Below are 14,490 nucleotides of genomic sequence, written 5' to 3' on the forward strand. Positions count from 1 at the left end.
AGTACATGTGTTAATAAGTGGCATAAGTTCTGATTTATCGAGATTTAATTTGTATCCAGAAACGATTGAGAAAGTATTTATGGAGGATATTACATGTTGCATGGAGGAGCCAGGGCCGGAAAAATAAAGTAAAACATTGTCAGCATATGCTGATAATTTAACTTCTGTGTTTCCCATGGTAATACCTTTGATATTGGTATTAGTTCTTACTTTGCAAAAAGGGCTCTAATGCAATGTTAAATAATAAGGGCGAGAGGGGGCATCCTTGGCGGGTACGTCTTTTAACTTGAAAGGCGGGAGAAAGAGAATTATTGATAAGAATCCGGGTGGAGAGAGAGGAGTAAAGTAATTGAATAAGATTGATAAAGTAATAGGAAAAGCCATGTCATTTTAAGGAGTGAAACATGAATGGCCAGGATACATGATCAAAAGCTTTTTCCGCATTAAGAGCGAGAAGGGCCCAGGGGGTCATTAGATTTCTGCTGTGAATAGGATAGCATAATAAAAAGTATTCTGGTGTTGGAGGAAGCATATCTATCTTTTATGAAGCCTGATTGATCTATGTGTATGAGTTTTGGGAGATATTTTTCTAATCGTTTGGCTATAAGTTTGGCGATTATTTTAGAATAGAGTTAATAAGAGAAATAGGTCTATCATTTTTAACTAAAGAGAGGTCTTTTTCCGGTTTAGGAAATAGTACAAGGAGGGCTTCTCAAAAGGAGCCTGGACTCTGGCCAATTTTAACAAAATGATTATATAGTTGTAAAGGTTTTGGAGAGATGGAATCAATAAATGCTTTATAAAAGTCAATGGAAAAACCATCAGGACCCGGGGCTTTATTAGGTTTGAGGTCTAAAATAGCTTGTTTGATTTCTGCTAAGAACACGGCTGAATCAAGAGGAGAGAGATCTATAGGATCAGTAAGGTTTTTCTTATTTTTCTCAAGCAAAGAGTGAATTTCAGAATCATTGATAGGGGTATCGGAGGAATATTGAGTAGAGAAGTCCAGAAAGGCACCATCTATATCTTTTGGGTTGGTTAGTCTACTGCCATCAGAGAAAGTAATGTAAGTGATGAGTGATTTTCCTTATTTCCTTTTTCAATATGATGGCAATATTTTTCGGTTTTGTTGGATTCACCATATAGAGCGCAGGATGGAGTTAGAAGCCTTGTTAGTGCACAATTTATTGAATTCAATATGCTTTTTGATAATGTTTTTCGCAATAATGGGATCAGGATTGTCATTATTGTCAAAGGTTTCCCCCCCGGCTCACCTGAGTTCTCTTCTTGTGGCGTTCCGTAGAGGACTCCTTCTCCCGGCCGGACCGGGACTTGTTTAAGTGCACGCGAGTCGAGTCTGACTCCAGCGCGAGCGTTCAAAGTTCCAGGAAGTCGCGTGTTCCAGGACGTCCAGGAAGAGGATCGAAGAAAGGTAAGAGATTCTGGAAATAGGGGAAAAGGGAAGAAAGAATAAGGGAGTTGGCCAGGAACTTGGAAGGGTAACGTCGAGCAGCACACACACGTCGAGACACTACCTAGAGATAGCGTTGAGACGCGCGGAGGCGCGGGGGCGTGGCCCATTTATAGAACATGCCGTGTCCGACGTACAGGCTAGTACGGAACACGGCACTGGGCACGGCCATGTTGGAAGTATCAAGGAGCACACTCTCCGTCTGGACCAGGACCAGGAAGACCAGAAGGGGCTATGTCCATGGTTCATGACAGCATGCCTCCTCCGAAACCCCGTCCCACCAGGCTTGCCAGGGTGTATGAGATGGAATCTTCTCAGCAATCGAGGGGTGTTTAGGTTGGATAGTGGTTCCCATGTTCTCTCGCTAAGAGGATAGCCTTTCCACTCGACTAGGTATTGAAGCCGACCCCGTTTGTACCTGGAGTCACATATTCTGGATACTTCATATTCCAGCTTATTGTCCACAATCACAGGACTGGGTCTGCTGGTTTTCCGGGTGGAGTGGATGTAGGGTTTGAGTAGAGAGGTGTGAAAAACTGGATGTATTCTCTTCCAAGAGTCTGGTAGCTTGAGCCGATAAGAAACAGGATTGATGATTTCTTTTATGGAAAATGGACCATAATATCGGGGGGCTAACTTGTTAGGGCGTAGATGTCGTGGTAATAGTTTTGAGGACAACCAGACCTGGTCACCAATAGAATAGGAGGGTGCTGGTCTTCTTTTGGAATCAGCATATCGCTTAGTGCGAATCTGGGCCTTTCCCAATTGTTCCTTGGCTTCCTTGTGGATGTTGAGGAGAGTTTCAATCCAGGAATCAAGTGAAGGTACTGGAGTTGGATGTGGTAGAACTGAAGGTAACATGGAGGGATGAAAACCTTGACTGCAATAGATTGGGCTAACGTTGATCGCTGAGTGATCTGAATTGTTATAGGCAAATTCGGCCAAGGGTATAAGGAGGGACCAATCATCCTGTACCTTGGTTGCGAAACAATGAAGATATTGCTCCAGGGTTTGATTAACACGTTCTGTAGCCCCGTTGGTCTGTGGGTGATATCCAGATGAAAGAGCGCGTTGAATCCCTAGAACACAACAGAGATGTTTCCAGAATTGTGAAATATATTGCGGTCCTCGGTCCGATATGATCTTGGAAGGGAGTCTATGAAGACGGAAAATGTGTTCTAGGAAAATTCCTGCGAGCTCTGAAGAGGAAGGAAGTTTATAGAGAGGCGTGAAATGTGCCATATGAGTAAACAAGTCTATGGTTACCATGATGGTCGTGTAACCCCGGAAAGGTGGTAATTCCACGATGAAGTCTGTAGCTACACATTCCCATGATCTTGTTGGCAGTGTAGGTTGCAATAGAAGGCCCGCCGGTCTCTTATTGTCGTGCTTATTCTGACTGCAGACAGTACAGGTCTTGATGTACTCTTGTACCTTGCATTTCATTTCCGGCCACCAAAACTGTCTTTGTATAAGACGGAGCGTGTTGGTTACACCACGATGTCCAGAATGAAAAGTATCATGGCAGAGAGTTATTATTTTATGTTGACGTTTCGGTGTGGGAATGACCAAGACATTGTCCTTGAATAAGTATCCTTCCTTGATTCTTAAGTTCCAGGGATTCTTCCTAGAGACGTCCTTCCAGAGGTCAGAGGACTGGGTTTTGGCTCGAATCTCTTCCAAGAGGTTGATCGCTTGAGCTATAAAGATTGTGTTGGGAAACATTGTAGGATAGGTCCTATCTTCAGTGGTTAAATAGTCAGGACGTCGGGACAAGGCGTCCGCAATCCCGTTTTGTGATCCAGGAACATGAGTGATTTGGGATTGGTACTGGGTGAAGAAGTAGGCCCAACGCGCCTGACGACTGTTCCTGCACTCCATAGATTGGAGAATTTGTAGATTTCGATGGTTCGTACGGACCTGGACTGGATATCTAGCACCCAGGAGTAAATGTCGCCATTCTGTGAAGGCTTGGCGGATTGCCAACAGCTCCTTTTCCAGGACTGAGTAATGGGTTTCGCTGGTTGTTAGGTTTCTAGAGAGGTAAGCCACTGGGTGGTCCATCTTGTCCTCAAGCACCTGTTTCAAGACTGCTCCTATGGCATGGTTGGAGGCATCCGTTTCCACTATGAAAGGGCGATCTAAGTCAGGCTGAGCCAGGACGGGGGCTTGCGTGAATCTTGTCTTCAAGCGTTGAAAAGCCATTCTCTTGCGAGGAAGACCAGATGAAGGGAACATCCTTCTTCAGCAGAGCAACGATCGGTTGGACAAGCTCAGAAAAGGTAGGAATGAGCTTTCGATAAAAGTTAGCAAGTCCCAAGAAAGACTGAACCTGTTTCACCGATGTAGGAGCAGGCCAGGCTAGTATGGCCTTTACCTTTGAAGGGTCCATTCCAACTCCTTCTGGGCTGAGGATGAATCCAAGGTAATGAACTGAAGTCACGTGAAAAAGACATTTCTCAGGTTTGACCAAGAGCTTGTTTTCACGGAGCTGTTGTAGTACCGCCATGACATGTTCTTCATGTTTCAAGGGATCCTTGGAATAAATCAAAATGTCATCTAGATAGACAATGACAAAGAGAAAAAGCAGGTCAGAAAACACCCTATCCATGAAACGTTGAAAAACTGCAGGGGCATTAGCTAATCCAAAGGGCATGACTAGATATTCAAAGTGACCAAAGGGCGTTCTAAAGGCGGTCTTCCATTCGTCCCCTTCCCGGATACAGATTAAGTGATAGGCACCCCGGAGGTCCATCTTCGTGAATATTACGGCGCCTCTGACAGCTTCCAGGATATCTGAAATCAGAGGCAGAGGGTACCGATCTTTGAGGGTGCATTGATTTAGACCACGGTAGTCGAGGCAGGGTCTGAGTTCCTTGGAATCCTTCTTAGGAACAAAGAACAATGAGGCACCCGCTGGAGATTTTGAGGGTTTTATGGTGCCATTTACCAAATTGATGTCCAGGTATTCTCGGAGGGCCTTTTTCTCAGGTTCTGAAAAGATAAACATTCTGCCAAAGGGAATTACTGCCGAGGGATCTGTCTCAATGGCACAATCGTCGGGTCTGTGAGGGGGTAAAGCCTGGACTATGGCAGTCGAAAAGACATCAGTATATCCTTGGTAGACCTCTGGGACTTGTACAATGTTGGAAACCATGAGTGAGGTTTTTTGCTCTCCTGAATGTTCAATAGCTGGTGTTAAGGAGAGATCCAGGGATAAACAGTGGGACATACAAAACTCAGAGCCCAGAAACAATGACCCTGCTGTCCAATTAATGTACGGATTATGTCTTTGAAGCCAGGGCATACCCAGAACCATAGGGTAATGGGCTGATTTGATGATGTTGAATGTAATCTGCTCTTGGTGGTGGTTTATGGAGAGACGGACCTCTTTTGTCTGTAGGGTTATGGGTCCTGAAGAGAGAGGTCTCCCATCAATTGCTTCTACCGGCTGTTTAATGTTCCGTGACTCATATGGTATTTTATGTCTGATAACCCAGTCTTGATCAATGAAAATTCCCATAGCTTCACAGTCCACCAGGGCCAGTATGGGATAGGTCTTGTGCTTGGAGGGCGATAGAAAGGCCTGTAGCACCACCAGATTATTCTGTCCAGGAGAGTTCAAGGATGTGATTGATGTGGAGCAGACATCTTTCTCCCGAAACCTCGCTCCATCTAGGGCCGGGAGCTGGCGTTTCCCGAACGCCGTGGAGGGGCTAAAGGACATTCTCTAACGAGATGCTTGTCTGAGGCACAATACATACACAGGCCGGTGTGAATTCTTCTCATCCTGTCTTGTGGAGTAATTGGCCCACGAAAGGCGCCTATTTGCATTGGTTCGGAGTTGTTATCAGGGGTTGAGACAGGATCGGATTTCACAGTTGACTCCAGAGGGGTTCGTTGAAAGGCAGTCTTAGCCTTTTTCCTTTCAGCCCTTCTTTCCCGGATACGAAAGTCTATTTGTAAGGCTAGATCTACCAAAGCCTGAAACGAACTGGGGCGAGCCACTCTGGCTAATTCATCCTTGATATCGTCATTTAGACCCCTGCGAAATAAGGTGAAACTCGCTTCAGGGCCCCAATCAGCCTCCTTTACCAGCTGTTTGAATCTGGTAACGAACGTTAGCATATCCTGGGATCCTTGCCGAAAATCAAGTAGGCGTTCCTGGGCGCTGAACACTTGTTCGGGGCGGTCAAACATAGACTTGAGCGCCTGGATAAATGCATCATAATCGTCCAGGAGGACGTCTCCAGAGTTCACTAGGGGAGTGGCCCAAGATAACGCATTCCCTGTAAGGTGGGAGATAATGAAGCCCACCTTGGCCCTGGAAGTTGAAAAATAATAAGGCTTGAATGTAAAATGCACCAAGCAGGAATCCAGAAATCCACGTAAGGATTTTGGCGAGCCATCGTATTTGTCTACCACTCCACCCAGTATCACGCTTTCCTTATAGAGTCACGTGACAACACTAATTGTTTCAAGGCTGCGTTCTCTGCCTTTAAGTTCTGTACCTCGGTTGTTAGCTCCTGCATGCCGCGCATGAGGTCCTGGACCGCTTTCTCCATAGCGGTATCAGTGTTGATCGTTTGGCGTCTCAATCTGTCAAAGGTTTCCCCCGGCTCACCTGAGTTCTCTTCTTGTGGCGTTCCGCGGAGGACTCCTTCTCCCGGCCGGACCGGGACTTGTATAAGTGCGCGCGAGTCGAGTCTGACTCCAGCGTGAGCATTCAAAGTTCCAGGAAGTCGCGTGTTCCAGGACGTCCAGGAAGAGGATCGAAGAAAGGTAAGAGATTCTGGAAACAGGGGAAAAGGGAAGAAAGAATAAGGGAGTTGGCCAGGAACTTGGAAGGGTAACGCCGAGCAGCACACACACGTCGAGACACTACCTAGAGATAGCGTTGAGATGCGCGGAGGCGCGGGGGCGTGGCCCATTTATAGAACATGCCGTGTCCTACGTACAGGCTAGTACGGAACACGGCACTGGGCACGGCCATGTTGGAAGTATCAAGGAGCACACTCTCCATCTGGACCAGGACCAGGAAGACCAGAAGGGGCTATGTCCATGGTTCATGACAATAATATGATCATGATCTTTCAACGTCTTTGATGGAGGTTAATAATGTGTTGTGAATAGATTCGGATTGTGGTTTTTTGGTTGCCGAGAATTGAATAATAAAGCCCTGAAGTGTGGCTTTGAAGGCATCCCAATTATTATGGCTAGAAGTATGTTCAGGTCGGTTAAGGAGGAAGAAATCATCAATTAAAGTGTTTGTTTTTTCAATGAAAGTTTTATCCTTAAGGAGGAATGAGTTAAATTTCCATCTTGGGAAAATTTAGCAATAGGTGCCCATTCAAGGACAGTAGAGACGGGGGTATGATGAGAAATAGTTATGGGTCTGATATTAGACTCTAACATGGCTGGAGCAAGCGAAAGATTACTAGAGATGTAGTCTAATCTAGAGAAAGAGGGAGGTGAAGGAGAATAGAAAGTGAAGTCTATCGTATCAGGATGGCAGAAGTGCCAAGATTCAATAAAATTGAGGTTATGTATTAGATTGAGAAAGTTATTGCGGGATTTGGAATTAAAAAATTGGACATAGATTATGGTTAAGGGAGAAATCAAGTACTTGGTTAACATCACCACATAAAAGAAGTCTATCTGGACTCTTCCGTAGAAGTATATTCTGAAGATTAGACCAGAACAAAGGGACAGGAGCGGTTGGGCCATATACATTGATTATAGTCACTGGTAGGTTATTAATAATACCTTCAATAATGATCTAGCGACCATCGGGTCCTTTTTCTTCACTGGTTAAGGATAAGGTTAAGTGTTTGTTGATCAGGATGGAGACTCCACCTTTCTTGTCCAAAGCATTAGAGAAGAACGTATGACTAATCCATGGTGCTTTGATTTTGAGATTTTCACTGTCAGAGTCTAGATGGGTCTCTTGAAGACAAACAATATCTGCTTTGAAGTTTGAGAATTGGGTGATGATCTTTTTACTTTTGATGGGGTGATTGAGCCCCTTAACATTCCAGGTAACCAACTTAATAGACATTAGTGAGCATAGAATTGTTGATGAAATGACCAAAGTACGTAATATAAATGGGAAGCAGTTGAGAAAATATACAGTAAATATGGTGTTAAAATGAGTGAAGAACAAGTGACATTACAACATATTGGCAGTGAAGCATAAATAAGGCATAAGGGGATGGACATAAGGGTGACTACATAACACGAGGGAAGAATATAAGTAAAAGATAGTGAGGAACATGTTAAGGATGAAATACAAAAGTGAGAGAGTAAAAGCAGTAAGGATGGAGAAAATTCAATTAGAGCTATAGAAAAGATAAGGAGTATCATGGGGGTTACAAGAGCACAGCCAAGAGGGTGGTGAAAGTGAAGAAGAGCTAATGAACAGGAGATAAATATGATAACCAGTGTAATGGGAAGAGGGGCAAAATTGGCAATATTTAACATATCAAAGTTATACAAATTAAGCTATAAGATTAGTGTGCAATTAGGCAATTAGTTAATAAGAATAGACATAGGCAAAAATAGCTGGAGTCAAAGTATGATCAAGTTTGTAAAGTAGAAAGAGCAGAGTTTAGGTGTTTAATGGGTGAACTAGATTTATCTCGGGGATGTGAAGGATCTGAAGAGGATTCTTGGGGAAGTGATGAAACCGATCTGCTACGCTTTGAAATAAACTTGGTATGTTGATTTTTAAATATTCTGTAAGGAGGTATTTGAGAGTGGGGGTCAGGTTTAGCTGAGTAGGAGGTTGACTCTGAGGAAGTGGTCTCCATTGGGATGGATTGAAGAGATTGGAGCAGGTTTTGGAGATCGCTTGATTCCGTGAATTCAGTGGTTGGTCCATCTGGTATGGTGATGATCATTTTTGCCGGTTCGAGCAGGCCGTCTCTAATACCAAGGGTCTTCATCAGAGGTCTCATATCGAGAAATTTCGTCCTTTTGATTTGGGTAGATTTGGAACTGAGGAAATGAAGATCCTATGTCCTTGGAAAAGAAGAGGAGAGTTTTTCCTTGCAGCTTGCAATGCTTGGGCGCTTGCTGATGTCTTAGAAAGCAAGCAATGAAAGATCTGGGCAAAGACTTTTTAGTGTCAGAACAAGGCCTTATTCGGTGCACACGTTGTAATTCCAGTGGGGGTGAGAAAGTAATTCCTAATGCAGAAGGGATCCATTTGGTTAGGAAAAGTATATGGTCATCTGCTTCCATGTTCTCTGGGGTCCCATAAAAGCGAACGTTGTCTCTCCGATTTCTACCTTCCAAATCTGTGTTGTCATGTTCAAGTTGTTGGATTTTTTGTTGCATACATTTAAGACCTTCAACTCTATCTTCAACAAAAGAATTCCTTTCTTCCGTTTCATCCAATCTTCCAGAAAACATTTTGATTTCTTCTTTGAAGCTTTTTATTTTGTCTTGAATATTGGAAGAGCGTGAGTCTAATGTGGAAATGGAAGAGCGAATGCTACTGAGTTGTTCCAAGATTTTTTCCAAAGAGGAATTAAATGAAGAATTTTCCAGAGCAGTGACAACTTTAGTGAATTGAGCCACATTTTAGTAAAATATGAGATGAATTGAGTAGAGAATCAGCAGAATAAAAAAGGGTAGAGCGTAGTAATATGTTTGACCACCAGGTGTCAGTGTTGAGTAGGCCTCTGGGTCAACAGGGAAGTTGGGGAATGGGAACAGCTGCTAATGCAGAGATTTACCTCAGTGAGGGATGGCACCTTGTTTGGATGGTACTTGCCAGTGTGTTGGTGTGCTAAGAGAGGTTTTCAAGTCTCCGTCCACTCCCCTGACAGTCCACAGTACCCTGGAAGTCCAAAAGCTGACTAAAGGGGCTCACCTCAAGAGGTATGGATGCCATGTCTCTGCACACATGAGGGCTTCAGTCACCAGGTAAAAGTAATTTGTTTATTTTCGGGAGCCGAGCGGACTAAAACTCTTTGTCAGCAAATGTCTATATTAGGTTTAAAATTGTCTAAATTTGACAATAAATGCCCATATTTTGAAAAAGATTCCTGTTCTGAGGAGCCTCTAAACTACACCACCATCTTGGGTGCTGCTTGGCCATGCCTGTGCATTAACTCTTAATACATTTTGTTCCTGCAGCAATTTCCAGTGGAAGCGCGATGCCAGCTCTGACCAGTGCCGTCACCAACCGCTTGCAGTTTGGCAATCTCACATCTGCACTTGGAAAGAGCAGATCCAATAAAAAAAGAGAATACGACTGCATTAAAGCGCAGGTGCCCTCTGCTTCAGAATGAAACCCTTGCAATTCAAACAAGCCCCTCAACTGCGGAGTCACTCCCAGTCACTCAAGAAAATGCAGATGCAATGTCTTCAAATACACCATCCACTGCTTCCAGCCTCCAGGGCTCCTCCTCTTAAGCACAGACTAACAATTCTACATCTACAATATCAACCTCTGTAGAAACAATGCATGATGTTATTTGCCACCTTATTCCACCCAATTTCACATTTTCTTTTCTTTTTTTTACAGTAGTAGCCAGCGTAAAGACTGAACCCATCGCCAACATTGTAGAGACCGTGAACCCTACAGATATGGACATTTCAGTCACAGTCACTGTATCTACTTTATTGGCAAGTCCCCAGAGGCCGACTGAAGTCATCTCTACACCTACGGATGGGGAGGCGATGCCCACCAGCACATTCTCGACCACAGCCACATCACAAACTACAACATCGCAGCCTTCATTTGCCACCAGGAGAACAGAGAATACCTCAACATCTGTAGTGGAAACAAGTCCTCCAGTGGCTGTTAATACAACAATCCCAGATGTAGTCATTCATCCAGAGGCCGATACAATCGCGCCATCATTCACAAGAGACTCCGGCATTGCTCCTTCCGCACCGACAGTGGAATCCTCTGACATCATCAACGGCGATGCAGGTGAGTTGCGCCACTCAGGAATGTGATGATTAGCTGTTAGGGGCTCCGAGATGTTTTCTTATAGGAGGCTGGGCACCGCATCATAAAGGCATTTTCGCAGGCGTACAGTACATCGATTAGACAGTCAAGGGGGTAAAGAGCCCAGAGTTCACCCAACTATGTCAGCAAGATCTCCATGTCTTATGCTCATGGTTGTGGACCTTTCTGACAGCATTGGCATAGTTGACCTAATGCCAACTTGACATACTCCCATTTAACCGCATCTTTTTGACCTAATTCGGTAGGTCAAATGGTACACATTAATTAAATCATAGTTTCGGGGTGGAGTAAGGGAATAGGTTGTGGTGGTGGTAAGTCTGGGGGAATGCAGGTGGTCTCCCCCACAAAAGGGGGGTTTTTGCAGGGGGTCTCCCTCTGCAGTAGGTTAAAAAAAATGAGGTAAAAAAATTAGGTCAAATGGGCAGAAGGTCAGGTTTTTTAGATCAAACAACCCATATCCTTTCTGACCCTGTGACTTCCCACAACAGGTCAAGCATTGCTTCTTCTTTATAGTCAGAGGAGAACAGGCTCTAAGGTACTTGGGAGGACGTGCTTGTTCATGTAAAATTCTCCAAGAAACGATGGAAACAGACAACGTTCCATGCCTTTAAGTGGACACTGAGTGCTCTGTTTTGTCTGGAAATTGAGCACTGTGATTTCTCTTTTGTTATTTCTTCACTTTTATATCTGTGTTATATAGTCCATGCTACAAGGTGATGCTTCTGAATTGATGTCATCTAATTGTAATTTCCCTTATTGATGTGTTCATGATGTAAAGGAGTTCTTATTTCTTATTGCTGTTGGTAGGGTGTCTGAAAGTGTAGTTGCGGCATAAGACATATGTCTGCCACATTTTAGACCTATATATAGCACACATAACATTATCATGTAACATGCTTGATGCACACGTCACACAAAATCAGGCAAAAAAGCAGCCTGACACCAGCTGCTCCTCTTTCCCAACTCCAATCCAATTCATACTCTCTAACCAGCTGCTGTATAAAAATAAATCTGTTGGGATTATGATTTGATGTTTTCATTTTTAATGTGCCTTGCTACAGCCATTGCCAGTAGAAGTACACCACCAGCCCTAGCCAGTGAGAAGTCACCAGCCATTGGAACTTTGCCAATCTCACATCTGCCCCTGAAAAAAGCTAAGTCAACAAAAAAAGGAGCCAAACTAAATCCAACAAAGAGAACGGTTTCTCCATCAAGGTCTCCTGTTCACAAAACCGCCCACCCAACTGTGGAATCACCCCAAGGTGCCCAAGCAAATGCAGATGCAAGGCCTTCAAAGGAGTCAACCACAGCCGCTGGAATACGTGGTTCCCCGATGCACGCAGAGTCTCGCAATTCTGCACCAAACACATCAGCCTCCATGCATGATGGCATCAGCCCGCCTCCCTTGCATCCTACACAGACAGACAGCCCAATGGTGGTTACTGCACCCGCTTCATTTACAAGTTCACAGGTTCCGAATAAAGATATCACTTCATCTACAGAGGAGAGGATGCACAACAGAACAGCCCCAACCTCAGCCACACCGCAAACTACGATGTGGCAGCCTTCCATTGCCCCCTCCATAACAAAGAATCCCTCGACTTCTGCAACTCAGAATGCTGCCTTCACTAGGACTCCCACGCCAGGTGCAGTTAAGGACCACACCTCTGTAGGGAAGACAAACCCTCCAGTGGATTTTAATACAATCGCTCCAGATGTAGTCACTCACCCAGTGGCCAGTACAAACGCACCACTATTCGCAAGGAACTCCAGCATCAGCCACGCAGCTCCAATCATGGAACCCTCTGACATCATCAGTGGTCCGGAAACAGGTGAGTCTATTACCCTCAGCAATGGTCTTTTTAGTGTTTGATCATGTCATACAGTAATAGAAAGCTTCTTATAGGATACTGTGTGAATGCATCATCTCAGGCACAACTGAATGAATCGAACGCTGCTTGGTTCTGTTGAAAAAGAAATAGGACCACAGTACCCTGGGTTGATCCAACACTGGCAATTACCTGTCATTTTCTCAGGCTGACATCACTGGGATTATCCAAAGCTGTGGATTCGCCTGTCCTTTCCAGCATCCCTTCTTACACTTAGGGGAAAGGGACTCTAAGGCCCTCATTACAACTCTGGCATTAAGGGGTTAACGGCGCCATAAAAGGTGGCCCTATGGGGCAAAAATGGGAATGGGGAAGGGCCATGGCGGCATGGGGAATTACCGCCCCGCCAACCTCGGAATGGGGCGGTAATTCCCCATTCCGCCATGGCGGAGTCGGTAACTTACCGGCATGGACCATGGTGCTAGTAGCACCATGGTCCAACGCCAGGGTCGTAAGAGGGCCTAAGACTCCCAAAAGGGATTGCTTTTGGAATATTGTTCCAGACATCATTAAAAAAAAGATATATGTTCTTCCATTTAGGAGGACGTGGAGCATTTAGTGTATGTCTGACAAATAAGCATTGTGAGCTTTTTGTTTTGGTATTTGTTCAGTTTTGTATACAATGTGATTTGGTTCTATTTTGTATTCTATTACATCTGTATTGCTTGATCTTATCACAATTTGAAGATGTCATATCGGCTCTACATCGGTCAGTGTGTTGGCCTGAGAGCTATACCAAATAGCCAATGAATAGATAGATAGATTGTGGGGATAAAGGACCACATTTAATGTCCTAACTGGCTTCCTTGCAAGGCTATGTTAATGCTGTTATGCTTGATGATACCATTACAATTGTGCAAACCTTGCAAAGTAATTGTGAGGCCACTATATGTGTATGTTTAAATGGGATTTATAAAGTACAGACGTGGCCGGGAAGCAAGTGCTGTACAGAGGGGGCCCACCCAAGGGGTACAAGTAGAGTCCACGGGTAGCAGATGACCTTGGGATCGGTAGGGGAGCAGAGAAAGAGGGTGACACTATCAGGGAAGCAATAGGGACATATTCTCAAAACCTCAAATCATCACGTGCGCCAAAAGGAATGAGCCGCACAATTCACAAAGGGGATGTGCCTACGCGCATCTTAGATGTGTGCATTCAGATGCCCTGTTCCCCCTTTAGTCAATTGCTCAAATAAGGGGGCATTTCTGTGCATTTTAAAGTGCATCCCGAATTCACAAACAGAGTGCAGTTTTAAATGCCCAGCCGCAGGAACATGAAACAAATGCAGAGAGAGAGGCACAGATCATGAGAGGGTCATTTTTGACCTCTCATAATTGTTTTCTTAGGTGTGACAGTTACAGGTGACATCACACCGGTCACACTTGCAAACAGGGATGGACATTCTTCCTGTTTTTCTCGAGCATTTCACAGAGACCGTCCCTTAAATGGCTTGACTCTGTGAAATGCGTTCCCAGCAACCATGCAGTTGCCCAGACCATGGCTTACATTAGGGACGGGAGGATAGCTCTGTGGCAATGCACAGGTCTTGGAAGCAAGACCACGCTGAGCAAACACAGGTTCGAGTCCTGGACCTGCGTTTGGAAGGAAACAAACAAAAAAAACAAGCATGTTATAAAAACCTGCCCTTCCACAATAAAACTATTGCCTAGATACCTACAGGTTATGTGCGCTGTAAATAAATGCTAAAATAAATAAACAAATTAGTGTTGGGAGCGTGTATGCAAGGGGCCGCACAGCGCATCTTTTCACCGCTGTTCAGAGCCTCCTGAAATGAGAAGGTCACCTTTGAGAATAAGGGAACGGGTGCATTTAAGCAATGAGCACAAATGAAAAAAGTGCATTTTCTGTGTTTTGACGCAGCGCCAGGCTTTCTGTATTAGAGTGATGCTGTAGCCCCATCTTCCACGCTTCATGGGGAAACGGGGAGCAGAAAAGAGGGAAGGTGGAGTGTGGTTCCTAAAAAAAGGGGACAGGGAGGTGCAATGGCTGCAGGATGGTGCAGAGCAATGTGTTGGCATATAGACAGGGGGTTTGGGAGAGGGTTTCCATGTCATTTCATCGTGGGATGTTTTTTTCGCAGGGTTTTTTACCGTGATTTTTTTTCTCCAAAAAACCCATTGACATTT

At 44.5% G+C, this 14,490-nt stretch overlaps 1 protein-coding gene across 4 annotated transcripts in view; it reads left to right on the forward strand.

Moving 5' to 3' along the window:
* The window catches only part of LOC138491152 (uncharacterized), a 648,478-nt gene that overhangs the window by 256,046 nt on the left and 377,942 nt on the right, over positions 1-14,490 (forward strand). For all 4 annotated transcript variants that reach the window (XM_069617509.1, XM_069617512.1, XM_069617510.1 and 1 more), the window contains 2 exons: positions 10,005-10,415; positions 11,516-12,286. In XM_069617509.1, coding sequence (XP_069473610.1) covers positions 10,005-10,415; positions 11,516-12,286 — 1,182 coding nt within the window. The remainder of the gene's footprint in view (positions 1-10,004; positions 10,416-11,515; positions 12,287-14,490) is intronic.

The sequence above is a fragment of the Ambystoma mexicanum genome, chromosome 10 (assembly GCF_040938575.1).
Source record: "Ambystoma mexicanum isolate Mex_15411 chromosome 10, UKY_AmexF1_1, whole genome shotgun sequence".
NCBI lineage: Eukaryota > Metazoa > Chordata > Amphibia > Caudata > Ambystomatidae > Ambystoma > Ambystoma mexicanum.